At 41.3% G+C, this 27985-nt stretch overlaps 2 protein-coding genes across 2 annotated transcripts; one reads left to right on the top strand and one right to left on the bottom strand.

Moving 5' to 3' along the window:
• The first annotated feature begins 539 nt into the window (after positions 1–539).
• Positions 540–9302, top strand: umodl1 (uromodulin-like 1). The gene is made up of 15 exons (XM_030792233.1): positions 540–615; positions 1085–1327; positions 1625–1795; positions 1999–2108; positions 2235–2421; positions 3051–3191; positions 4223–4486; positions 4739–4851; positions 5081–5297; positions 5591–5728; positions 6766–7487; positions 7690–7832; positions 8036–8275; positions 8402–8586; positions 9118–9302. Exons 1-15 carry the CDS (start codon positions 540–542, stop codon positions 9300–9302), a joined length of 3135 nt encoding a protein of 1044 aa, XP_030648093.1.
• Positions 9303–13108: 3806 nt separating this feature from the next.
• On the bottom strand, positions 13109–27844 carry map6a (microtubule-associated protein 6a). Its single transcript, XM_030793116.1, has 5 exons — positions 27102–27844; positions 19408–19621; positions 18513–18727; positions 14584–14694; positions 13109–13247 (listed from the first exon to the last, which is right to left on the bottom strand). Exons 1-5 carry the CDS (start codon positions 27842–27844, stop codon positions 13109–13111), a joined length of 1422 nt encoding a protein of 473 aa, XP_030648976.1.
• Between the last annotated feature and the right edge of the window lie 141 nt (positions 27845–27985).

Below are 27985 nucleotides of genomic sequence, written 5' to 3' on the forward strand. Positions count from 1 at the left end.
CACACACACATATATACACACACATATAAATATAAAGGGATGCTACAGAGAAGGACTCTGTTAAAGTCTCAACTCTCTCTTTCTCTTCATTTAAAAAGGTGAGGCCTGAAGAGAAAAAAAAACACAGAAAGATAATAAAAAAAAAATAGTACGTTGAAAAATAACAAGGGCAAGCCCTAGAAAAGCTCTCTACAGTTCAATATCAATCTTTGAACAAATTCAAAGCAATAAAAAAAAAAAAAAGTCAAAATCATGGCGGTGTGATTTTAATTCCAGAGTACCGGCCACCAAAGACAGGATAAGACATTCATTACGTATGCATTTCTCTGTGCCGTTTCTAGTTGTTCAGGTAAACACAGGTACAACAGTAAACGCACAAGGGAACTGAAGGGCGTTTGTGGAGGAGGGTAAGGGACTGAACAGGCACCAGAGAGATCAGTGACTCAAAGTATATGTACGAATCCGATAGGGAAACTCAGTTGGAGATTATGATGGTTTAGCATGACTCATAAACACAACGTGAATTTGGTACCTTCAAAATGGATTGGGTCATTTTTGCCTGTTTAGTGTCACTGTTCCATGGTTTTGGTGAGGGACATAACACGTTGTATAACGGTAAGAAAAGGGTTTTTCTCTTAGTTGTTTTTTGCATGATATTTCTGTTTTGTAACGGGTAAAACATTTCATTTAACCTTTTCCTGTAATATTTCCAAAATAATCATGCTGAAATAGAGGATTTGGATATGTTCTTGGTGAAATGTCTTGTTCAAAGATTAAACACCTCATTTACCTTTCTTTAAAATAATTTCTCCCTGAATGATGCAGAACTATTTTGATTGGTTAAAACAGGGGAAAATGTCAGTTGTGGTTCCTTTCTATATTCGTGCACAATGTGTGTCTGTTTCAGTGAAAGGAACAAACTAACATATCTAAGTTTATTCAGCTTTACATTTTTGTCAGAAATACTTGGCTGATGGGATCACTCACGGATACCTTTGAGATATTATTTAACAGAAGAGAATGGAATTGTGGAAAGACTTCATCATACCTCATTATTTCTTTTTCTTAATTTATTTTATTTCAGGTTATGATCTGTCTCTGTCAGGCTACCATTTATGTGAGGGTGTTGAGCCAATGCTTACAAGTTCTGTCATTTCATATAAAACCCCCTACACCCAGAGAAGATCTTGTGGGGGGTGGTTGCCCTGGAGAACGTGTGAAGTCACCCTTTACAAAATTGCTTATCGGACTGAGGTCAGCGTGACTGAAAAACAGGTCACCAGATGCTGCAGTGGTTTCGTCCAAGTGGGCAGTTACTGTGCTTTGCGTGAGTATTAATATGATCTTAAAACCTTTTAGCCGGAAGCCAAGAACAGAGTATCCATTAGGCCTGCCTCTGCTTGTGCAACAGTATGTGAGGTCCAAGTTGCTATGGTGAAATATGCTGAGGTGTGATACACAAGGGACACCAGGTATTGCTGTGTGGAGTATTCAGTTATTTTCGGTTATCTGCAAAGATGTTTATATCTGTTCGCATTTTTTTATGCCAAGGTCTTTTGGAATAGAGATACATCACTTGTTCTCAGATTGTTATAGTTCTTTGTGTTGGTGTTGTTTTCATAAGCCCTCAATAGGAGTGCTGAGTTCACAGCAAAACCAGGCCTCTGCCCTACACATGACATGGTGGACATGTCTTCCTGTACTTCTGAATGTGAATGGGACACTGATTGCCCAGGACTGCAGAAATGTTGCCAGATTAACGGAGTTTTCCGCTGTTCTAATGCTTTACCATCTAGTAAGTACTTTAAGAAATCAACTTTTATTGCGCTGGGAGAATATCAGTCAGATATTGAATGTCTTTGGCAATTTTTTAGATCCAGACGTTTAGGACTGATGAAACTTGAGAGTCTTTAGTCCTTAAACTTAATAGAAAATGTTGATGACAATGCCTATTTTGAGGCCGTGTCATGTTGACACACTAATATTTCCCTGGTTAAGTTGACAGAGGCTCGTGCTTTAACCTGACCATCACGTTAAAGATGGAATACCAGCATCTAGTGGCTATGGACAGTGGTATCCTAAACCACACCAGGTTGTTACACTCTGTGGTAAGTGATATAATAGAGTAGCTTACTCAGTCCAAAGGGGACTTGCTGATAAATTCGTTACATTTGAACAAATCACACTGATTAACAGGCGTTGTTGATGCTATCCTACTTTTTTGTGTGTTTTAGGTAACAGGGGCTTTGATCTCTTCTGTCATTTCCGTCCACCATGTTGAGTCATGGCCTGCAGGAGTATTCACTACATCTTCCTCCCTCCTCATTGGCTCACCTACAACACTCACCCTTTCTGATTTGTCCTCTAAGCTCCACCTCCTCATCGAACGCGTCGAAGAGGTGACAGCTGTGAATGTGGAAGGTACATAGTTTATAGCACAGAGTGAGACACGCCTCCTTATGGCATTGTAAACAGGGACAATTCGTCTGGGTGTTTGTGTGTGTGTGTGTGTGTGTGTGTGTGTATGTGTGTGTGTGCGTGTGCGTGTGTGTGCGGGTAGGCGTGTATATGCGACGCACATGTGAACGTGATGATGCATGTATGTGTCTGAGTCTGTTATTTTATCTCTGTTAGCTTTATGAAAATGAACATGATTCAGAGAAAACAGACCGCTGTGACCAGGAAAAGCTGACAATCTGACACAACAAGTGTGAAAGCACTGACTTCCCAATAAACACTGGAGACCTTCCTGTGAGAACAGAAAACCTGTCATTAACATCTGTCCCTCGATCTCTTTATGTCTCTCTCTCTCTCTGACATCCACATTCACACACACACCACACACACCACACACACACACACACACACACACACACACACACACACACACACACACACACACACACACACAAATTAGTCCTCTAACAATGAACAAGCACATTGAAAAATCAAATCAGAACCCCACAACACATGCAATGATGCAATGTGCTTTTTTAAAATTTTTTTAACTATATGAATTTTAATGCTATGATATGATTATTTCTCTGCAGATGTGGATGAATGTGCCTCTGCTGAACTCAACAGCTGTCCCCCTCACTCAGACTGTGTGAACACAGAGGGCTCCTACACCTGTACTTGCCTGCCTGGGTTCACGGACCAAAACACCAGCCTCCCGGGGCTCCTCTGCCAAGGTGAGCGGAGGAAACGCCTTGTGCTTTTGAGCGTGGTTAAATAAAAACCATTACAGTAACATACGACCAAGTATATTTCCATCTTTCCATCCCATCAAGACAGGTATTTTTAACTTAGTTTCACAGAATCAAAGCGTGACCACAGACCTGCCGCAGTGGCAGAACACTAGTGAGTCTGTGACCTTTTCAAATGCCAGCAGAATCACTCCAGTTGTGGTCACACCGGTATCAGAGATACAGACATTCAATTTCAGCAGCCTGTCTTGGGTTTCTCCTAACATCTCTGCTGACGCCTCGACTGCAACATATCCAACTACAGGTAAAGTTTATAATAGAATTTATTTATTTTTGTGATTAACATTTTATTGAATTGAAAACATAGCATACAACACAACAGAATACAAAAATAGAAGAATAGAAATATAATAGAATTCATAATGCTTAGAACAGGACTCTCCTCCTACAATTTCCATAGACTCTCTTTGTTTTTCCAGCCTATTTCCTCTCATTCTTTCTCCGTGTGAAAATTCCCGTTTCTTCCTTTTAAGCCTTTGATTCCTGATTTATTTTTCTGGTCTCTCTGCGTCCACTTTGCTTTTAACCCAAATTTTAGGAAATGATTCATTCACAAGTAGCTGGGGGATCACCTCTTCACCATCCCGGACGTCCTCTTTTGAACAGACTACAGGATTTGGCAACATTTCCAATAGCACTCCTCTCGTCATGTGTAGTATGTACCTCAAAACAGTTATGACAATTATAACATTCATAGCAATAAGAACAATTATAACATTTATCCTTGAGTACATAACAAGATGCTATTCCAAAGACGCCTAGTTTTCTGCGTGGTCTTCCGGCTCAAACAAGTATCAGTTGTATGCATTTAAACTGAAAGCAGAATAGGGTGGGCTCTAACTGAAAATGACCTCTTTTAGCAGTCTAGCCACAATCAAACATGGTTCTCCAATCAAAGCCTTTGGATTGAATGATTTCTCTTTTCTCTGTTTTTTTTTTTTTTTTTTTTGTCTCAGATGAAATACCTTCAATCACCAATCTAGCGTCCTTTAATGTCACTGGTTCCTCCTTCTGTTTGTCGTGGACTGTCCAATCCCAGAGCGGGCACACGTTCCAGGTGGTGGTGCAGCAGGGGTCTGCTTTGCTGAACACCTTTGAGACAACACGTAGCTCTTTGGAGATATCACAGCTGCAGCCAGGTGTTCTCTACACAGTCTGCATCACTCCATCTGACCGCTGTGGAAATCAGGGAATCACTGCCGAGTTACGTGTGAGGACAGGTAACGGCTTCTGAACTTTTACCCTTGTTTAAATCACGACGTTGGTTTTTATCGCAAATCAGAGCAAATGTGTTTTAGTGCACATCAGCAAAACTCAAATAAAGTGTGCGGTCTCTGTCCAGTCCATACAAAACAATGTAAATTACTGTCTGGGTTGTGCATAGTCCTGTCACTCTGTGTAGAAGAGGACTTAACTGTAGTCACCGGGGAAGGGATAAGGATGCTCTAATGTAGCATGTCTCCTTCCTGCAGCCGCACAAACGCTAGCAGCATCTGCCCGCTTGACCAACGTGGTATTCAACGATTCAATGCAAAATCCTGAAAGTGAAGAGTTCAAGCAACTCTCCTGGATGATTCAGAATGAGGTTCTGATGAACATTTTGGATTTGTAGTTTTTGTTTAATTGCCCATACAAAATCCTGACAGACATATCCTTAATGTTAATGTTAATGTTATATCAGTAGCAGGTAATGCGGACCTATTAGGTCACATCTTAAACCTAAACGTAAAACTTTCCTGAATGTTAGAGTAGCTTAGTTGGTTTTGTTCCAATTTCGTTAAATGTGATCGTGCTCATCTCTCATGCAACCCTAGATCCGGCTGTCCCTTCCTCCAGACATCCAACAGTTAGTCGACTCCGGGCAAGTTCGGGTGGAGATCACAAGGCTGTCCCGTGGCAGCGTGGTGGTGGACTTCCGCATTGTCTTCATGCCCACCAGCACACAGAACACCATGAGTGTCTCTGCTGCTCTAATGGGCTCTCTGCTAAACAGCACCAGACTCAGCGTGGACAGAAACATCACTATACAGGGTATCTTGAACTTCTTAGGCATATCATTATGCCGTATTATTATATTATGGGCGTGGGCATCACAACTCCATTACTTCATGGAGATATGCTGCACACCCTATCTAAGAGGCGTATCTAGGTCATCCTTTAATCACATGTTGGTGATTCATTCTTTTCTCCCTTTGCTTAAGAAAACAGCTCTTGCTTGTACTCTGGTATGGTTTGAAGATGAAGTTGTTATTATGTTTATTATAACGATAACAACCGTGGTTATGATTATATTTTTGGATAACCTGTTGAATTTCTGTCGTCAGATCTGAATGAGTGTTCGCTGAACGACACTGATTGTTCTCGGTGGGCAGACTGTGTAAACACCATGGGCTCCTACACCTGTGTGTGCAGGGACGGCTTCACGGACTCCAACCCAAGCGTGCCGGGACGCGTATGCACAGGTATAATTACGCACACGTTTCAAGGCAAAGGCAACGCTTTCTCAAACACAGAAGCGCCACAGGACAGTGACCCATGGAACTGATTAAAGTTGAGGCCAGTGGAGAGCAGACCACTACGGCTCTGATTTAAGTCAGTTTGAAGAGTGACAGCTGTAGTTGAGTCAGGGGAAAGTGCATCATTTCTGTTGTGTTTTTAAATATTGATAATGGTCCCAAACCCATGAGAACACGCAATATTTTAAGACACTGGGGAACCAAAGCTATATCTGACTCACTGGAATCACTCTCAGATAGACCGGGTCAGAGCTGTATGCAGAAGAGTCTCCTTTTATCTTGGGTCTTGTTATACCTGCTCCAGCACAATCACACTGCAATCCATCCCCAGAGAGCCTCTCACTCTTTAGCAAACCTCCCCGTCCTGCACATAGACATGGTACAGCATTTTAAAGCGGTAACATCGGCGCCTGAGGCGGCTTTGTACATATTTAACGGAATTAGACTGAAGATAGATGCAATGCGGAAAAATGATAAATGCATCTTCAGCAAACCTGCACAACGTTATCACCCTGGCTTATCAGTTTCATTATGAATTTTAATCTCGTGTATCTCCGTTTCTCTTTTAGTTCTCAGTAGCTTAAATGAAAAAGTGAAAGTTTTGCATGTGCTGTAGCTGTGCCCAAAAGACTGATGTTTGATATTCCATTGCGATATTGTCTTCTCTAAAGAAGCACAGTGAGGTATGAGATAATATCCTGGAGGCCTGGAGGTCAGATATGCTGAAACTGGATAATATGACTCTTGGATATTTGATTGCAAACAATCCTGTGTTGCATGTTACTTGGCAAAAAAAAGCTGCTTTCTCTTTGTATGAAGTTATATCTACTGACCAAAAAGTTTTGTTTTTTTTCCCCCCTCCGTTCCACAAGCCATTTCAACTACTGTACCACCAACTCTATCCACCCATATATACACAACTACAGACAGAAACAACGGTCCCTTAACAACTAGTTACACCATGATGACAACAACCTCCTCAGGCCCACTGACTAGTCCAATGACAGGATCCGCCACATCCATGACTAATACTACAAGCAACACTGTGAACAATTCTCCAACCAGCACTTTCGCTAACCCTTTGACCAGTGCCACAATCAACGCTCTGACCAGTGCTGTTAGTGACTCTACGACCAACACTATAAACAGCACCCTGTCTAACGCTGTAACCATCGTCCTAAACAACTCTGTTGGCAATGATACGATCAACTCAATGACTGACGCTGTGACAAACACTACAGCTGTGACCAGCACTGTTACCGCTGCACTGGAGAGTACTAACAGAGAAACAACCATACCACTGACCTCAAATGTAACCACGGTAACCATTCCGGAGATGGCAAACATGACCACAGCATCAGTGACTAACACAGCAACCGCTCCTGAGATGACGAACAGGACCGCAGCTTTAGTGACAACCACAGCAACCGCTCCTGAGATGACAAACAGGACCGCAGCTTTAGTGACAACCACAGCCACATCCATTTCCACCACGGCTCCGCTCATCTCACACGCAGAGGCCATTGCTGTGGAGTGCAGGGCTGGTTCAATCGCAGTCACAGTAACTAGGGAGTTCTTAACTGCAAAACAAATTACAGAGGCTTGTCTCTACCTGGGCCAGCCAGAGTGTGGAGTCCGAGGTGGAAACACCACCCATGTTCTACTAACTGTGGCTTGGGATGAGTGTGGCACTGTTCTCATACATGTAAGTGCCTGAAACCTGAACCTGTGTTTAGATGATCGTTCTGAATGGCCATGTCTGTTAAACTGACCATACATACAAAATACTAGATCCTACATAGGTGCATGTAACTGCTTGAACTGAATAGCTTGTCTGAATGTCTCTGTATTTCTCTCTCTCTTTTTTGTATTTATACCCAAACACACTGTTGATATTTGTGTTACAGAATGAGACTCATAACTTTGCTCAGGTGACACTCTATAACAACATGAGTATGTTAGCGAGTGCGCCAACAGTGCGTCTGCAGGTGCCCATCATTTGCACCTACCGGAACAGCATCATCATCTCCACGGGATACTCTCCCTCGGGGTAAGCATCGCCCATAGCAACTGTAACCATAGTGCTTGTTTTTCCACTCTTTTCAAGCGCTCTGTCTCCCCTGACTCTAACAGTCCCATCGTTATGCAAATGTATGAGAGAATGAGAACCACTATAAGTGCCAACCGCATGCGTAAATTAGAAGAGGAATCATGATTAAAAGGAATGAATTGAGTTGTTTGTGTTTCTTTTAGACCTTCTGATATGATAAAAGATGTGGTGGCGGGATCCGGGACGTTTCACGTCACCGTTCGGCTGCTAAATGGAACAACGCCTCTGCCACAAAACTACACCCTCTCTCCTGAGGAGGAGGTTGTGGTGGAGGTGGCAGTGAACTCCACCTTGTCGCAAATCAAAATGGTCATCAACAAGTGCTGGGCAACTTCCACCAATGACCCCCTGGAACCAACTAATTATGTGTTCTTGGAAAATAGGTCTGTTTTTCTCTCTCCTTTGTATTATCTATCAGGAAGTGGTAAATACGTGAGAAGTGCATGTTATTCAAACACAATTATTTTGTTCTAAACAACTAACTGTTTATATGTTCATCCTTTCCACAGCTGTCCAGTACCAAACGCTTTCACAACAGTTTTACAGAACGGAAACTCCTCTAGATCACTTCTCTCAGTGCGAATCTTTTCCTTTGTTGATCTGAGTGTCATCTACCTTCACTGTCAGATCCAGATCTGTATTGAGTCCGCCGTGGCCACTTGCTTGCCCGTGAGTTCGCCGAAACTAGACTTCGGTCACATGGAAATCTCAAAGAAAGAAGTAATCTGACATCAGTCTTTTGTGACAAGAAAAACAGACCTAGCAAGGTTGCTTTGACCCTTTTCTGCACGCTAATTTATTTTCTTGTTTCCTTAAATGAACTACTTTTTTTCTGGATGTGTTCGAGAACACAGTAAGGCCTTGTGAAAAGACCTTAGGTCATGTGACATCTGACACATCGTGAATACGAACAGCTGAACGTTGAACAAAGATTCAAAGATTGTAACAGTATAAAAACATCTGCTTTCATTGAAAAAAAAGGACACCTACTGCTCCTTACTGTATTTGTCCAATAGGATTGCTTGGAGAGGACACAGAGGTCCAGAAATCTAATTGGGACTGCAAAGGCCACATGCGGACCCTATCACAGATCACTCTTTGGTATGTAAATCTTCTGATAACATTGAAAGAAAGATAATACAGTGTTCAGTAAATTGCATCTTCTTCAGGAGTATTATTTTAACCAGTCTTATTTTGTTCCCTGTCCTCTGCATGTCAAACCAAGTGGTTAACAAAGAGACGGCGGATGGCCTCAACACTGTGGGCGCCATCCTCCTGGGACTGGGCCTTTGTCTCTTCTGCGCTGTTGGCATTGCGGGACTACTCTATCACAGACGGAAGATCGGAACCTATAACTTCAGGATCAATCCCAAACAGGAGAACTTCACCTATAATGTTTTTGAGACATGAATGACGTCGCTGACCCCCCCCGCCCTCGCCCCCGCCCCCGCCCCATCCCCATCCCCATCCCCATCCCCATCCCCATGTTTTAGACCAAGTTTCCAGTACATGCTAATGTAGTCTGAGAAAGCTGCCTGTTGCTTTACATTGAGTGAATAAACACATTTATACGTTTAAGAGTACAACTGTACTATTTTACAAGCACATTTAAATTACGGTATGATTATTTTAATATTAGCTATATTTTTGCATGTAAATCATATTTCTTTATGCTCCTATCCTGAAATGCAACACATTTGAGATATTATTGAAATGCACTTAAGATTTTGCGCCCAATACACTTTTTGTTTAAATTATACAAAGGAAAATATTGAAATGAATTACATCAGGCTTTTTTCCATTGTAGATTTCTGTCTGTTAGCGTATGCATTTTTGCACAACTAGTACATACACGGACCACTAGAGGGCGCCGCTGTATTGTTTGTTCCAGATTCCGCAGGACTGTTGGCTGTCAGTGTGATATTGTGATTCATAACTGTTCATGGTTGTGACATGGGAGTTTAAAAAACAAAATAAAGTTTTTATTATTGCTTTATTTCGGGCTTTTTAACTATTTCATACTCACATTTATTCAATTCCCAGAAATGCCCGTCTTTCTTCCACGTGTTGTTCTATCCAGTCAGTCACCTGCAGCTCAGTCACATTAGCGGCTACATTGACCATTTCTCCAATTTCATCATATCATTATCACGGGATCTCTGTGCGCTTTCTTTCCACCATCAGGCCTCTTGACAAGGACGCGTAAACAGGACCTGCTGAATCTTTTGAAAACTGTAGGGGGGAATTCTCCTGAGACCTGGAGGGTACCATCTGTAGGGGCAGGGGTTTCACACACATCCCTACCCATGATTAACCGATACCCGCTCATCCTCCCTGATTGCCAATGGCAACGGTCGGCATGGTAACAGTTCAGAGCAGCCTCCCCGGATTTACTCCGTGGAACAGAAAGCATCCATAGTGTAGTATGTATATTTTTGTAGTGAGTGTGTGTGTGTGTGTGTGTGTGTGAGAGAGAGAGAGAGAGTGTGTGTGAGAGAGAAAGGGAGAGAGAGAAAGAGAGGGAAGGGGAGAGAGAGAAAACACTTACATTTTTGAAATGCATGGATACCACAAGCATGGCTGTGTAGATAGATACATTTTAACAACTGGTCCACAAACATGTCTTGACATTACAGAAAGGTAAATTCTGGCAATGTAGCAACCCTCCTGATACTACAGCACCGGTTTTGCTGTCACAACCTGCACCGCCATTTTGGACTTTTGGTTTGCCATGTCTTTGTGCTCCTGTTCTTTGTCTGTCTCCGCCCCTCACCTGTTCCTGTTTTGTCTCATTATTACCTTGTTAATTTTATCCAATCCTGTGTTGCCCTGTTCAGTTCTCCTTCTATTTAAGTCCTAGTGTTTGCCTTGTACTTGGTCTATCGTTGTTTGTGTTTTAGAGCACTCTGTCATGCTGCACCTTTTTGTTATTGGCTTTTATTAGTTTGCACTTGTATTTTTATCTTCATTTTAAGTAAAGTCTTCTGTTTATCACTGTCAACCATCGTGTCTTTGCACTTGGGTCCTGCACCACACCACCAGGCGTGACAGAACGATAGACCAAGTACAAGGCAAACACTAGGACTTAAATAGAAGGAGAACTGAACAGGGCAACACAGGATTGGATAAAATTAACAAGGTAATAATGAGACAAAACAGGAACAGGTGAGGGGCGGAGACAGACAAAGAACAGGAGCACAAAGACATGGCAAACCAAAAGTCCAAAATGGCGGTGCAGGTTGTGACATTTGCATCACCATGCGTACAATCTTTGCAGTGCAGTGAACACATATTAGCAGAGCAGCAAAGAGACTTCACAAGACCCAGACAGTGAAACACTCATGAGGCCATCTGGGCAGTCTGTCCGTCTCAGGTGCTGGATCAGGCCGAAATAAAAAGATCTGCCTTGGAGCTACAGATGTCTCATAATGTATTTGTTGTTAAAATGGAATTAGCCTTGTTCTGCAGGGGAGCTGAACCTTCTGTAATTGAAAAAGGAGCCATTTGATCTGAGTATCTGACCAATTCTGTAGTCTCTCTCCATTTCATCTGCCCCACAAACTGTCGCTCTGAGGAGGTGTGCAGACACAATTCATCATTGTTATTGTGGGGAGGGAGGGGGGGGGGTATGGCCTATCTGGGCTTTGAGAAAAGCCCCTGGTCCCCTGAGCTCATTATTAATTTAAAAACTGTCTCTGGACACACTCCTTTGTGTCCATTGTCCACTGCAGTGAGTGTGAGTCTTCGCAGTGAATGGATCTGCTCCATATAGTTATGGTAGAGGCTGTAATCCTGGCCTGTCATTTCATCACCACAAACGCAAACACACAGATAAACAGACAAATCTGACATCCCAGAAGTGTATGTTAGGGGCTATGATATATAACAGGGTGAATATTTTCTTGTCTGCTTGTGTTATTTCATTCATAAATGAGACACTGCGCACATACAAACATTTTGTTGTTCTTTGACACAAGCGCTGGTCTCTTGTCACACTACGATTTGGAATGCTTTTGTTCAGGAAAAAATTTTAATATTTCATTATTATACACACACATGGAAATACACACGTTGGATCTGAAGCTAGTGTGACAGCTCTAAGCTTTTCAGGGTTGCTTTGTAGACAAACTGCACTTTGACAACTGAATTATTCAAAGGATCTTTATCAAGACGGCTGACTCACTGATAACAAATGACAGATACCACCTCCCCCACATTCCACTTCTACAAAGCTCATTTCCAAACGCATCTAACTAGAAAATGAAACTGTTTCAGCATTAAGATTTGAATTACTGAAGACAGCGCTGAAAATGTCTTTTCCTTCGATACAATCAGAGTATAGCTTTGGTTCACGTCCGTGTTGTTTTCTGGTTAATTAAATGAAGCGTTAAAAAAGATGCCGAAGAGCCAGAGTGCCCACTGAGAGATGATCTATTAGATGTGAGTGGATGTTAAAATGTCCTTTAGGTTAAGGAAACAGCGTGTAAACCTTTGACGTGCTTAACAAGTATGGGAAGGAACCTAAGGTTTGACAACGGTGAGTCCACTGAGACGAGTGACTTGGATTACATACATAAAAACAAAGTCAGCAACTTAAAATGAAAACATTTATAGTACATTGCGTAAATTAAATGAATATTTCTAGCGCTTGGGCCAATATTGATGAATAGATGTCGAAGTTGTCAGAAGAATATGCTTCATACATTCACCACTTCAGAATTTATAACCGCTATGACAGAATTGATAACAGGAACGACAAGACGTGTTGAAATAAAAGCAAGAAACAAAATTCAGTCAGTTAATGAGTTATTTCGATTTATTCATGTTATAATTTTAAGCTGTACATTTTTTTGTTGTCATGTTAAGGAAGCACTTGATGGTGTGGCATTTCTAATACAGTAATGAGACAATATTAGTTTGTAATAAGAAGCATGAAACAGGAATTAAACATAGCACCATTTAAATTTTCAGTCAGACTGCGATACTCCTCAAAATTTCTTGCAAACAAAGCATTTTTTTTTTTTTTCGTTTCAGGAAGCTCTCAGATAATTTTTTTTTTGTCAACTATAGAATATACTACATATGTACATGTACAATACGTTTGTCTTCCTCCGAACACCCTGTCTCCCTTCCTCTTGTCACACATGATGTGCTGAGACGGGTCGGAACGGGACCAGCGACGGGAGGTACTGGTAAATATCCTTGAGATCTTTGTTTTACTTGACATCAGGCGCAAAGCGCACTACTCCAGGACCCCTGCGTGGTTCTGGTCGTTCCACCAGTGATTCTGGTTCTCCTCCAGAGGTACCCTGGGAATAATGATCACTGGATCTCTGGGGGTCCGACTTAGGTTCTCTAGGATTCAGCAAAGCATTAAAATCCCCCCAAAAAAGAAGAGAAAAGACAAGGACAAAGAGACAAAGAGAGAGAGAGAGAGAGAGAAAGAGAAAGAGGGAGGGAGGAAGGGAGAGAGAGAGAGAGAAAGAGAGAGAGAGAAAGAGAAAAGAAGACACAAGATGAAGTGCTTGATAACTCAGACAAAGGTGTGATAAACAGGAGAATTTGGATATCCTGAGACCACATAAGCATCAATGGAGTTTTGAAGGGTTCCTCTCTACACTTCAGTTTATAACCATCTCCTCTTCTGTATTTGATTTAGATATATATCAGCACTACAGAATCAATACAGCTTGCTATCTGAGCTTGTTTGTGTAACAGACACTCAATAAACAAAAAAAGGATGCTAAAAGACATTTAAATTGTAAAAATTGTAAAAAATTCAACGTATCGTCAACATCGACGTATCAGTCGCAATCAGTCACTTATTATGTTGTATACGTTTTAAACTAACACAGACTGGAGACATTTTACACAGCAATTATACCAGGGAGGGGAGATGGGGGGCGGTGGTTGGGGGGGGGGGTAGCAGCAATGCATCACATGGCCTCAGGATGTTCAAGGAAAAACAGAACCACAGATAGAGACCATCAAAAAAGACGTGCACTGACACAAACTGGACAAAGAAGGAACAATGGTGAGAAGAGAAAAAAACCCCAAAATGCTGATGAAATCTTTTCATTATTTTACATCTTTCACACATATTCATGCTGCTTTTTTCCTATTCTATGAATAAACTGCTCCTATGGATGAAAAAAAGACCCTACTTTGCGTACAGTTTACTATTGAAAATTACGCATGCGAAGATGCATTTTCTTTGCTTTGACCTACTTTCTATGAAACCCTACAGTAATAGACTGTACTGTATAGAACTTCACAGTGATCTACAAAGATCCTGACAAGATGCACAACATACACTAGACAAAAAACAAATCCTTTGCACATCCTCGAAACAAGGATGAAGAACCTTTAGATATATTACATTGATGTAAACACAAACGACACTAACAGGAAGCTAGCAGGCAGTCTCAGTACAGTTTCCCCTTATGGCAAAACAGTTTCCAGATGGAAGAGATTTCAAATGGAAATGGTAGTGCCATGACTGAAGCTGTTGCATCCCAGCTTTGGAATTTATAAAATGTTCTAATAACTTTTCCACTGTCTAAACGAAAAATAATAGTCAGAAGTCAAAAACTCATTATGAATACCAGTCTTATGATGTAGAGCACCAATATAATGGATTTGATTTTTTTTTGTTTGTTTGTTTGTTTGTTTTTTTTAGGTTTTGTATTACCTTGGATCAGGTAGTGCACAGCCCCAAAGATGTTGCTTTAGCGTCTGCACCCAACCAATATCACGGATGGGCTGAGAAAGCTGTATGTAGTGGTACTGTTTTAGCACAACCCTTCAAATGAACGAAAATGCCACTCGTTAGCTAAAGGAAAATGTCAAACTCTAAATTGCACATTGCTATTATTCTCCTCTCAAATGAAACACTGTTAAAAGCCAATTATAAAATGGTTAGTTAAAAGCATTAAAATCAGATATGACAGATATGGATCTTGCGTTAGTAAAAAACTGAAGCGAATGCTTTCCCAAACAAGTTCAAACCGGAATAACCTCCTAGATCTTTATATATATATATGAAAAAAAAAAACACTTCAGTTTATATTAAAGATACTGATAAGAGTCAAGATACTGGATTCTGACATAAAGTCCTCAGCATCCTCTTGTTTTTTTTACACATATTGCTGTGAAACGTTTGGTGACATTACTACTGAAATATATTGGACAATGCAAAATCACATACATACATATATATAAATATATTTCTTGATTTTCACCACACTAACAATATGCGAGTTCGGGAGAGGATGCGAGAGACCCATGCCAGAGAATTTCACACTTCACAGTAAAATAAAGGCTGAATCAGTAGTATTTTACTGCCATGAGTGACAACTCGTCATAGTCATACTTGCTGGCACTGTTCTCTTCCATGTGGACTCTCTCTTTCAAAACTACATTGTCTAGCTCACAGACGAAGACCAGGACGGGAGAAACATGGACATATATAGTAGACTTATCGGCTTCTACCGTCCGTTCACAAAACCCTCCCATTTCTCAACAAAATGAACCAAGACGCTTCTTTTTCTGCTTTTACATTTATTAAATAATATTTCAATAAATATGAGCAAGCAGAGAGAAAGCACAATTCACATCACAGTTATATATTCTGCCCCATCACATAGATTTTTTTTCTATTTTTTTTTTCTTTCTCTCTCTCTATTTTTTTTTTTTGGCTAATGCATGAAGTACAGATAGCACCGGTTGTGGTCTGTGCTAAGCACGCTCACGTAACATGTACAACCCCGTTAGCGACCCACTTTCTACCCCATCTCGTTCCTCTACTTATCACGATATTCACACGTCAGCAAAATTCCCCCAGCAAAGGCTGCAAAATGCTAAAAAGACGGCCCTCACCCTGTTTGCATGCCCAATGAGAGCAGAACAGAGTGGAGGATGGGCTGGTGGTATAACGTACAGTATTTAGACAGACTACACTCAAATGGAGACCACATGCTCCTCCAACACTCCTCCAGTATGGAGCAGAGGCAGACAGAGGAGTTTGAAGGAGGCAGAGGAGGAGGAGGAGGAGGAGGAGGTATGGCAATTATCATAACAGATGATATCTGAGAGAAGAGAGGGGGGGCTTGTAAGGGGGTGGTCCATGGTATAAAAAAAAAAAAAAGCAAGGCATGATTCTAAACAATGCATTCCTATTACGGAATATTTCAGAGCAGGGGCGCATTTCATGAAGTGAGATTTCCCAGATAGTCAAGATTGTCTGACTGAAAGCGCTTGTCATATTTTCATCTATTAGAAAATCTTGACTTTAGACAGCGCAGTAACTTAAGTTATCCACTTAACTGTGAAATCTAACTTTGTGAAATACCTCCCGAATCAAATACTTGTATTTATTTATTTTCTTTTTTGCCCTGGACATGCCTGGGATGGCTTTAGGCTTAACCAATAGCTTCCAAAACTGTGGGAAAAAAAGCAAATGTTAAAAAAAACCAGGTTGATCAACACCACCTTTATTAATCTTTGACCACACAATTCTGTTTACTTTCCATGTATTGTGATTTACATTAAAAATGTAGCTCTGAAAATTAAATTTGTTGTTGAACTAAAGCAACTAGGTTACTTTTCATCTCCATGTCCTGGTAATATACGACGGCAAATATACTAAGAAGACTGATTACAAGGTCTGGTGTGTATGGTTTGTATTTGAAGTGAATACAAGGGAGCGACCCATTAGACACGTTTATTCCTGGGAACATGTAACGTTTTGTTTTTTTTTTTGGATCAACATGTGACACAAATAAATGAAATGAAAAGAACTAATTAAATAAATCATGCAACGGAGGAACACAAAGAACAAAATGAAAAGCATTCAACTTACCATCACTGCATGGGACAGACCATAATCATAAAAAACAAAACAGCATCAGTAACAATGGGAGTGGCCACAGACACCAAAGTCAGTTAAGTCACACCTAAAAACCACACGTAATAAATCAATAACTTCTGAAGGTCTATGAATACATCTTTAAACTGTATACAAGGCTAATCTCTTTGAGTTCAGTTTTGTACTAATTGGACTCCACATTTGCTATAAAATCTCTCAGGGCCTTAACTGTGTAGGAAAATGGGAACCAAACTGTATGTGAGTGTGTGGTAGAGATTGCATATTAAAACAAATTTTTGGGGGTTTAGTTTGTATCCTTAAATATCCATACGAATGATACGGTTCGCTGGTTTTCTGCAGATGTGTGGTTCTAAATAAGCCTGTTTAAGATTCAAAGCCAGAGGTCCCACATTTGAGTTTCTGTCTAAATGTACTTTAACGTCTTCTTTTATTTTATTATGGTTAAAGTTAATGCTCCATCATTTAATTATGATGTTATGACAACACGGTAAACATTTAAATCCTAATCTAACTATCAGCCAAAAGTCACATTTACAGTTGATTAAATAAAGTATAACCATGTTACAATAATTCAGCTGGTTCTCCTGGCAACAAAATAGCTACATCCAGAAATTGGTCCGATTATGGATTGAGTCTGAGTATGGATTGACCTTCAATGTGACTCCGACACAAATATTCTTTTGGAAAAAAAAATTCAGATGCATAAAGCTATTTGGGTTTATTAACTTCCTTTAGGGATTAAACATTTCCACATTTTTGTGGTACACACAGTAGGAAGATGGGTTACAAACAGTTAACGCTAAAGGCAAAAAAAAAAAAAAGGCAAAAAAAAAAAATCCAAAAACAAAATGGTACAGATCAACAAAGCACAAAAGTGATTTGTTATGCATTTGTAACAGACGGATCGCTCTGTGCCATTCAATCAGTATGAGGACAGTGCACACAAGAGGCAGTGCAAGCATACAACAACATCAGTACACTTTTCAAAACCAAGCTGCACATTTATCTAAGGTTTCTGGAACGACGAAAAGGAGTTCGAATATGTTGCATATTTAATCAAAGAAACCCAGACTACAGAGCCAATTTGATGTAGTTTATAGTTGGAGGGGGGGAAGAAAAACCTTGATAAATGCGGGAAAGCAATCTGTGCAGTTGATGGAAGCTAACCATACAGAATTGCTGGTAAGAGGCCCCATGCAATACCAGTGCATCCTCCATTGGCTAACCAGTCAGATGGTAGCCATGGAAACCTTGTCATGGAGACGAGCAGACCAGGGGTGGTGGGTGAAGTTGAATTAAATGCAAACACCCCCGCATTACTGTAGGAAGTTTATGTGATTGGAGGCAGAGACCACTTTACGTCCAAGTCTAATATCTTCTAATAAAACATTTGAGAGAGAGAGAGAGAGAGAGAAGAGGAAGAAGAAGAAGAAGAAGAAAGAACAAAGGGGACACAAGTGGAGTATTGGTGGAGGAGAGGTTTACAGGAGGAAAAACGGGGTGAGTCTAGAGAGACAAAGAGCGACCAGTAAAGAAGAAGAACCTGAGATTAGGAGGAAAGAGGTGGAGAAAGAGTGATAGACAGAGAAAGACAGAGAGAGGAATGACTGAGTGAGAGAACGACAGACAGAACAATAAAAGGGATGAGAACATCTATTTAAATAATTTTGCAGCCTTTTGTTTCTTTCACTCAGGAAGAGAAAAATTAAAAGTAGAAGTGCAATGGTTTTTACTCTTTTGCCTCAGCCAGTTTGTTGTTCATCTCTTTACTTTTCTCCTTGTTGCCATCTGCTGGCCTGGACTCAGGCTGGTTCTCTGAGGTCTTCTTCTTGGACCCGCGCACCGAGGTGACCTGCTTCTCCTTGGCCTTCTTGCCAGCTTTGCCCTGGCCGGCCGAGGCAGTAGTTGTCTTTTTTGGTTTGGTTCGAGGGAGACTCGTTCTCTCCACCTAAGAAAGAGTGTTGGGGAGCGAGGTTGGGTGAGGGAACTCGGTGGTAAGCCACAGTGAGGGAATGCATCCATCATTTCAATCACAAGGCAAAGCAAAGGTTACATCACATGCTACTGTTACATTCAAAGAACAGATCCTCACAGATACTTCCCCAAAGGGATGATACCAAGACAATCAAAATATAGTCAAACATCACAGAAATGCTATTATTCCAGTGTAAACATCTTCCTGGTATTAGAAAAAAGAGCAACTGAAACAGCTCAAAACAGAGCTTCTATAGCCAACAGCAGTGATAAATGAATGGAGCAAAGGAAAAATTGCTTAGATGCTCAAAAACTCTACAGTGAATTCCTGACTCAGTTGTGATGCTAACGCTAACAATCAGTTACTGACAAATTCACACACACAAACACACACACACACACACCCACACACACACACACACACACCCACACACACACACACACACACACACACACACACACACACACCCACACACACACACACACACACACACACACACACACAAAATAAAAGATCCAAAGGCTTGGCCTGCTCCAAATTCACACATTCATGGGAGAACGAAACTTTAAAAGAGAGGAAAATCCTTATTAATTATTCATTGATATCGACAGAATGCAGCAGGAGAGGGTGTGGAGGAGCAGCTCCTGGCTTACCTTACTGAGCTCTTTGTAAGGTTCGTTGTACAGCGTGCGTACCCTTCTCCTCTCCAGCGCCTTGTTGTCCGAGGGCTGCAGCTTGGACTGCTCTCCCCTGAAGGTGGCGCTGTAGCTGGTCTCCAGACTGGTCTTCTCGGCAGGAGGTTGGTACTGGGACTTAGCCCTAATCAGTTTCACCGGCTTCACGTCTGAGTAGGCTTTGAATTCCGTCCTAAAAACCCACAGAGGAGATGATGTCACCATCACGGAGAAATCAAAAAAGTCTCAAATCTCAAATCCTCGTTTGATCTCGTATTTCTTGCGAGATGAAAAGGTTCGGATCACTACGGCTCACATTACAAGCATTTCTGCCATGGAGCAGTGACAGACACCAATCATCCGAATGAGCAAACTTGAACCCTTCCAAGTCCTTCTGAAATCTAATGAGCTGTTTTCTCACCAACTAAGCCAGGCCCAGATTCCCAAACCTACGAAAGGCGCTCCCTGTGAGTGGTACATTGAGAGAATTACTACAGTAATAACAACAGTAATAATAATAATAACAGTAACAATAATAATAATAATAATAACCATCAACATCATCGCCATCATCATCAACACAATGTCTCATGAGTGTAAGCAGGGGTTAGTCAAAGGTCAGTCTCCAGGTCTCAGACAAGAGCTGGGAGGTATTATAAAAATATCGGCCATACAGGAGATTGGACCAGTGTGCCTTTGGCATGAATGCTCATGTGGTTAATATAGGCAGCTACACAGAAGACTACAGTAAACACAGACAACCTCCATTTGCCATCCCGTGATGGGCTGAGGTCATCCCACAGAGCAGAGCTCAATCAATGGGAGTACATCTAGTTAAGATAGGATTTCAGTTCAGCCCAGACGCACAAGCACTCATCATTACAGGTTTAGACTTCTCCAAAGCTCATACGTACAAAGAAACCTTGAGAGTAATACGTCTCCACGCTCTTAATCACATCTTCTGTCTCTTTAATGTTGCACTCATGCGTGCATTGGCAATACTTGCTTTATAACAGTACTACCCATACGCGCAGGTCTGAGACTCAGTATCTGCACTCTGTGCTGGGGACTGCTGCATCTCTAAACACACAATCCCACAGTAAATGTGAGTCTAACTGAAAAGGATAGACTTGACTGTGCTTGGAGTCTGGAGGAGAAACAGAACTCGGTGCACTATCTGGTTTTATTGCTCTCTTCTACTGGAGTGAGGGATTATTGATTAGGTAACACTATTACTGGGCAGGATGGAAAGGAGAAGGAACTAAAAAAAAAAAAAACCCTGGCAAGGCAAAGTAGTACAGCAGGCCCATTAGAACAATTAGTCTGCTTGTCAAGTCCACGTAGAAAAGCATCAAATCAATCGTCCATCTCATACAAAATACTCAGATCCATACGTCAATGTCGGATATACTGCTCAACTGAATGTCGTGAATGTCACTATGTACACTCACACTCACACACACACACACACACACACACACACACACATTGTGTAATGCACATACATTGTAGGACCATTTTACTTACTAAAATTCTTTTCAATGTGCAAAGGGGTGTCTCTAATTTGAGTCAATTGAATTTTTTTTTATCATGATCTACTTTATCACTTGAGAGACATTAAACTAGCAATAAATGTACAAAATTTACACAACTGCCTTGCATCATATTATATCCCAAAAGTGTATAAAGGAGGATTTTTCAAGAAAGATACATGAGAGGGAAAGCTATACACATAGGTAATTAGCCATGAGTAATTAGTTTCGTTTGGGGAAAGAATGGAGAAAAAAAGCTTCTTAAAAGGTCACAGAACTAGATGATGTATTTTCTCACATATTCAGTGAGGGCAAGATGAGATGCAGGCTATTTTTTATCAGATGAAGAGAACCTCTGTGTCAGCCAGTCATGAGACAGCACGGCAAAAAGAAAAAACAGTGACACCCTGAGAGAGGGAGAGAAGGAGAGAGAGAGAGGGGGGGGGCAGAGAGAGACAGAGAGAGAGATAGAGAGAGAGGGAGAGAGGGGGGGGCAGAGAGAGAGATAGAGAGAGAGGGAGGGGGGGCAGAGAGAGAGATAGAGAGAGAGGGAAAGGGACAGAGAAAGATATAGAGACAGAGGGAGAGAGGGAGAGACAGAGAGGGAGAGATAGAGGGGGGGGGACAGAGAGAGAGAGAGAGAGAGGGAGAGAGCGAGGGAGAGAGAGAGAGAGGGGGGCAGAGAGAGAGATAGAGAGAGAGGGAAAGGGAAAGGGACAGAGAGAGAGATAGAGAGAGAGGGAGAGAGCGAGGGAGAGAGAGAGAGGGGGGCAGAGAGAGAGATAGAGAGAGAGGGAAAGGGAAAGGGACAGCGAGAGAGATAGAGAGAGAGGGAGAGAGGGAGAGACAGAGAGGGAGAGAGAGAGGGGGGGGGGACAGAGAGAGAGATAGAGAGAGAGGGAGAGAGTGTTTGTAGAAATTTTTTGTAAGGAAGATAAAAAGATCATGTATTTTGTACTTTATCCGCTCTCCACACTAATACTTGTGGGAGGACTCCAATTGCAGGAGGTAAAACAATGACCAGATGTCCAGTGAAATGAATTCACTCAAAGTACAAATCTTCAAGCTTGCTCTGGTTATAACATAATTACACAGATGTCTTAATGTAGCAATAGTTCAGCCCAAATTCAGGCCTGAGGGCTTAATTATGTGATTAAACATGCCCTGATGTAGAAGTCCCACAGCAGGTGGAACAGATGTGTCACATGTTAATGATTAACTTGCTTTATGGATGTCCACACACAGATAAATATCATTCAGGTTAAAGAAAGCCACTCCAAAACTCCTTGCATGGCTGAGGTGTGAATGTTATGTTGGTGACAGGGAATTCTGGGTGAGGAAGAATGCTGGTTGGAGGTTGTCTTCCTTTTAAGGAGAGTGGAAGTGAAGACAAATCATTGTGAATCGTCACTTATCAGGAACAAAGTCCACTCTTAATGCTTGAGGAGTTGGAGATTTGATGTTACAAGGACAGCTTACACAATCCTCATGGCTAAAGGTGCAAAGTTCTGCCTAGGGAAGTGAGGAGAAGGCTGATCAAGTGAATGAATGAAAAAGAAAGGGAGATACAAAGAGATAGAGATAGAGATACAGAGAGAGAGAAAGAGAGAGAGAGAGAGAGAAAGAGAGAGAGAGAGGGAGAGAGAGAGAGAAGGACTGCTAAATACAGGTTGTTACTCATATATTCTACTGTAAGACCGCTAACAATGAAGCTGGTGTCTTTGTGACCAGCTGGTGCATGGTACTGCTGCCAATGCCATTCATTTCCTTCTCAACTACGGCAATCGCTATCATCCAATACTGAAATTCTGGATACAGAAATACCGAAAAAAAAAATATCAACTGTCATGTCATTTTGTCATGTTTGGATTACGAGATAATCTGAGATTGTTGTGAGGGTCAGAAACAGCAGGACCATGTAAATAGAAAAAAAACACATACTGATTGTGAAACATAAGCAGAGCAGAATATAGATTATATTACATGTAGAGTGTGTAAGTTATAGGGTCCTGTCATTTGGAGCACAGTATAAAAAAAAAAAAAATCATGTATACAATCCTGCTGCCAAGGGTGGAAAAAGTAAAAGTAGAAGTACTCTTGGTAAAAAAAAAAAAGTACTCTCAGTAGAGTTAAAATATCCCTCCTGCAAAATACTCCAGTAAAACAGTCGCTCATTTACAATTTACAATAACGGTTATCAGTTTAACTCTACTTAGAGTACTTTTTTTTTCTTTTAGCCAGAGTACGTCTACTTTTATTTTTTTCCACCCCTGCCTGCTGCAATATGAAGATTTCATCTGTGGTATGGACCACTCTGCTCATCTGAACTCACTGACCTTAGAGAGTGACCGTGGAGCTGTGCTGTAGTTGATTGTGATGAATCTCTTCCTAACTGACTCTCAACATTGCCACAGTAACTCACTGCCTAGTTGTCATGGCGATGCCTTGGCACTGCTCTGTAGAGTAGTGAGGTGCCAGAGACTCGCACTGTGGGATGAAAGCTTGGCACTCAGAATGGGCAGACAAGTTATTCTTCAAACTAGGCTGTGAACTATCTGTAAAATCATCGATAAGTATAATGTCGTGTGAGATCTATTTACTTGCGTCTATGTATAAATTATTTATTTACCCTAACCGTTTAATCACTACTCTCATTAATTGCTTCGTATCTTAATTTCGGGGCGTCCCTCGCGTCGGTTTCTTGATCCGTGTATCGGATCACGCTCTGATGGTTTCCCGATCGACGTGCTCTCCTTCCCCGCGGCCCTGCTATGGATTTTCTCCGTGACGTGCTCCGTCTGACATTCTCTAAGGACCTCCATAGAATCCCATTAAGATCAAAAATAGTGCCCCGTCAGGCAGCTCTGAAGTCTGCTGCCGTCGAGCCAAGTTATCGATCCTCAGCCCCTGAGCCTTCACAGTAACACACAATTACAGTATAACACAAAGCTATAACAAGAGTCGGGGCAAAAACTGAAGAATAAAAAAAAAGGGGGGGGGGGGCAGCTATACGCTTTCTCGTTATACATTCGGACAGAAAAAGAAATATGTCAGGAAGAGAGGGAGTTAAAAAGCATTTAGAAAACGTGATGAAGGGGCATAAAACATCCAGCGTTTTATTCTTCAGAACTGGGGAATTTATCTATCCCATTTTCATTGGAGGCAGAGGAAAAGCGCTCTGTCTACTGAATTGTTAGTGACAGCATGGGGTCTCACTAAACATTTATCAGTTTCTATCCTTATTCTCTATGCTTAGTGACAGATACACTTAAGAATTCACTGTCAAACTCACGACTGAAGTTTTCACACACTGAAATGACATTCAAAATGAATGTAATTTGTCTCTTTATTCATGTAATGGACAGCTTGGGCCCTCTTGTGAAGTGATCAAGCCGTCCTTTGAGGTGTGGGGTTCAATAAATAAATAAATGTCTGATGTTTTGCATATTTATGTAAGAAACCGTGTTGTCAAATTAACGTTACAGCCTCGCATCAATACCAGTTACTCTGCCAGCATATGGTAGACCACATATCTACATAATGAAATGAGCATCTTTGGAGGGAGACACAGTGTCCTCCTGTACCAGTCAATCCTCACAACCTTTCCATGGACTACACTACAGAAACACACATTTTTGACACTCTTGTAAAAGCATACTCCCCCCCTGCCCCAACCATTACTGGCTACGGTTTTGTAGCATAGCACAGCATTGAATTCCCATGGGAACAAAACTGTCAACACGACGGCCGGCCTCTCTGGCTGTGACTTCAGCAAAAATCAGTCTATGTGTAATGTCAGCGCATCAGCAGGACGATTGTCTGTTACATCTTATAAAAAAGTGCATAGTAAAAAAAAAAAAAAAAAAAATGTTATTCATTCAGTCGAACGGCGCATGACCGGATACATCCTGATCTCTGACTGCTGGAGCCACAAATCCTGATTTTAATGTGCAGAAAGTGCTTTACTGTCATGTAACACAAACCGTTTCAGATTAAAGCTCCCCCCCCCCCCCTACTCTTTCCTCTGGGAAGATAATAGCAGGCCGCGGGTCAATTCAGTCTTACTATGCGAGGTTCGAGATAGAATTCTCATTCATCTTTTTCATCAGCCTATCCTGCTTTTAAAACGTAATGTAATTGAACTCATTAAACATTTAATTAAAAACAGAGACAAAGCCTAGGCCTATTACAACTAGTCAACTATATCTCTGAGCTAAGTAAGCAGACATCGGCTCATTAATGTTGGTTCAATAAATGCATTCATAATACTATAAAACAAATACATATTTTAAACTCTTTGCGTTTGTGGTAACATTCTCCCACTATAACATCTGGCTAGATGACAAAGCTGAATCACAATAAAACTTTCCAGTTAAGATAAATTGCATATTAAACATGCATATTGAGGACTTTAACATAAATCTTTTTTCTGAGCTACTTTTCAAGTAAAAATGACATTTAATAAACTGATGTGACAGAGAAAGGGTAAACTAACATGCCTTGACCCTTGAGCTGAAGGACAGATTCCTCTGAAAGATTACTTATCTCTGAGAGAACCCTGTTCCTCCGTTCTGTCAAAATATTACATTATTACACACAACACAGCAGAAGATAAGACATAACCAATCTGTCATAGTCTTTCATTTAAAAAAAAGAAAAAAAAAAAACCCTAAAAACATCATTGCTCGAATCTGAAGAGAAAGCTTGGACAAAGATCAAGTGGACAGTTACATTTCTAAAAGTAGACAAATTTCAACTTAACTATCATTTTTAAAACCTGTTGTCCTATCATCTTACAAGGCTTCAACTGTTACACAGTTTTCATGGAGAAACAGCAATTAAAATTTTTTTTACAAAAAAAATATAAGGTATCAAAAATATGTGGGTTAAATCCATTAGACTGCACAGAAGCATTCAAATATAGATAAATAAAGATATTCTATTCTGTTCTGTTCTGTTCTATTCTATACTATTCCATGTAATTTCAAACCAAACATTTTCAGTGAACTTCCATGATGCCCTTCTGAGAGACACGTGAGAGAAATTCCATCAACAACTGAGACATTAACAGTCTACGAGCAGATGCCCATCCCCTTTCCCTTCAACCCTCAGGGAAAATCAAATGGTGTTTAGGGTGTCCCCTAAATCTTCTGGCCAAGAGCACCTGGGCTCCTGCCATCTGTGTGGGGGAATACTGTGGAGCGTTCAGAGATTAACACACAGCTGAGCTGTTTTGTTTTCCTGTGTATGCAGAAAAGACAGTGGACTCGTGCTTGTCACAATGCAGCCATTTCGTGCCATGAAAGGAGCAGCTCTGAGCCGTGCCTGCTTTCTGTTTAGCTAGGGAACAACGCTAATGCCAACCTCGTCCTGCCAGCAGATGCCATGTCTGTTGCTTCCACAATTATTATCCCTCACAATCCCCAACCTCGGTGCTTTCACTCAACAGGTTAAAAATGAGCTTCTGTAATCACTGAATTCCATTCAGTCAACATTATGCCGTCTCTCTGACACGCAACAAACATTACATTAAATATTAAGGGCTTATTACTCCAATTATTACATAATAATGGCAATGGGAAACAGTACATCATTCTAATGCTACAGGAGGGGCATGAATGAAAACTGTGGAGTGCAACACCTCTAAAATACCCAAAGACTAGACATAACTTATGAGAATAAACAGTTTATCAATTCATTCATGTTTTCCTTTAGAGAGATTCTGAACTGGTATGTGAGGTTTGATTCTTGGAAATGCAATTCAAGTGTAGAATACAGAATTTTGGATGATTCTGCAAGTATATCAAACTGAATACCACTAGACCAGTACAAAAGATATTTGGTGCACAGCCTTACGTGTAATAATTTATTGAAAATGTAAAACTGTGCATTCTTGGGGCAGACTAGATAAACACACCACTTCCTGCATCAGTCAGATAGTAGCAAACAAGTCATACTTGTCGCACACAGCTGTGATATCATATTTCTCTGTTAAAACAGACGTTGGGGTATCACACAAAACTAACGGTGATAACTCTTCAACTCGCAATTCTAACAAATAATTCTCAAAACTTCGGTGAGTCGGATTAAGAAATTAAGAGAGAACTCTTTAATGCGAGGCGTAACATCGAGGCAGCCTACCTGTACGAACTGCCAGCGGAGACCTCCTGTTTAATTTGCCTGTTCAGCGCATCCACGGCTGCCCTCCCTCTGCCCTCTGTGGAGGCATCCCCACCTTTCTGATCCTCTAATTTCAAGCCAGCCCTCTTTTCGGACACCTCTGCCACTTTCTTAACATGCCTCTTTTTCCTCTCACTTGACAGAATCTCTTTTTCTTGCACCTTGTCGGCGATTTCGCTTTTTTCAACACCGCTATCATATTCTGTATGTACATAGTGTTTGGATCTCTCGGCGACTCGGTCATCTCCTGCGGATACGGATGGACAGGGTTTTGGAATCCAAGGGTGGTCACCCCTTTTGGGGATAGGCCATGGCTTGAAATCTTTCTGGTATTGCGTTTCGTTATTGAAGGGTATTTCTGGACAGTGGTATTCGTTCTTGGGTTTACAACTTGGTTCCGGGCGCACCTTCCAATGTTTGAAGTCTTGGCGCATAACGGATCCACAAGTACTCTCCTGGACCGCAGAGGACTTAGACGCGGGTGGCCCTTTGCCCACAACCTCCTGGCCGCTGTGAGAGGGTTGCGTTTCTATGGCGACCGGAGCAGCCAGAGCCTGTTTCTGTGGAGGTTGCAAATGAAGGTGTTGCATCTCGGATACGTCCGAGTACTTGGTGAAAACCAAAGGCACCGCAATGTCAGCTTTGTCCAGCTGATTCCAGAAGCGGGCCATACAGCACGCCCTGGTGATACAGGGCCACGCCATGATTTTGGCGAAAAAATTAGATAAAATAACACAGTGTCTAACTGGTCCAGTCTGTGAATCGAGATCCGAGCTGTAGGTCTTCGAGTTTGGAAAAATCGATGCAACTGTAGTTTCTGCTATCTCACAGGCCTTGCAGGAAAG

The sequence above is a fragment of the Chanos chanos genome, chromosome 15 (genome assembly GCF_902362185.1).
Source record: "Chanos chanos chromosome 15, fChaCha1.1, whole genome shotgun sequence".
NCBI classification, from domain to species: Eukaryota; Metazoa; Chordata; class Actinopteri; order Gonorynchiformes; family Chanidae; genus Chanos; species Chanos chanos.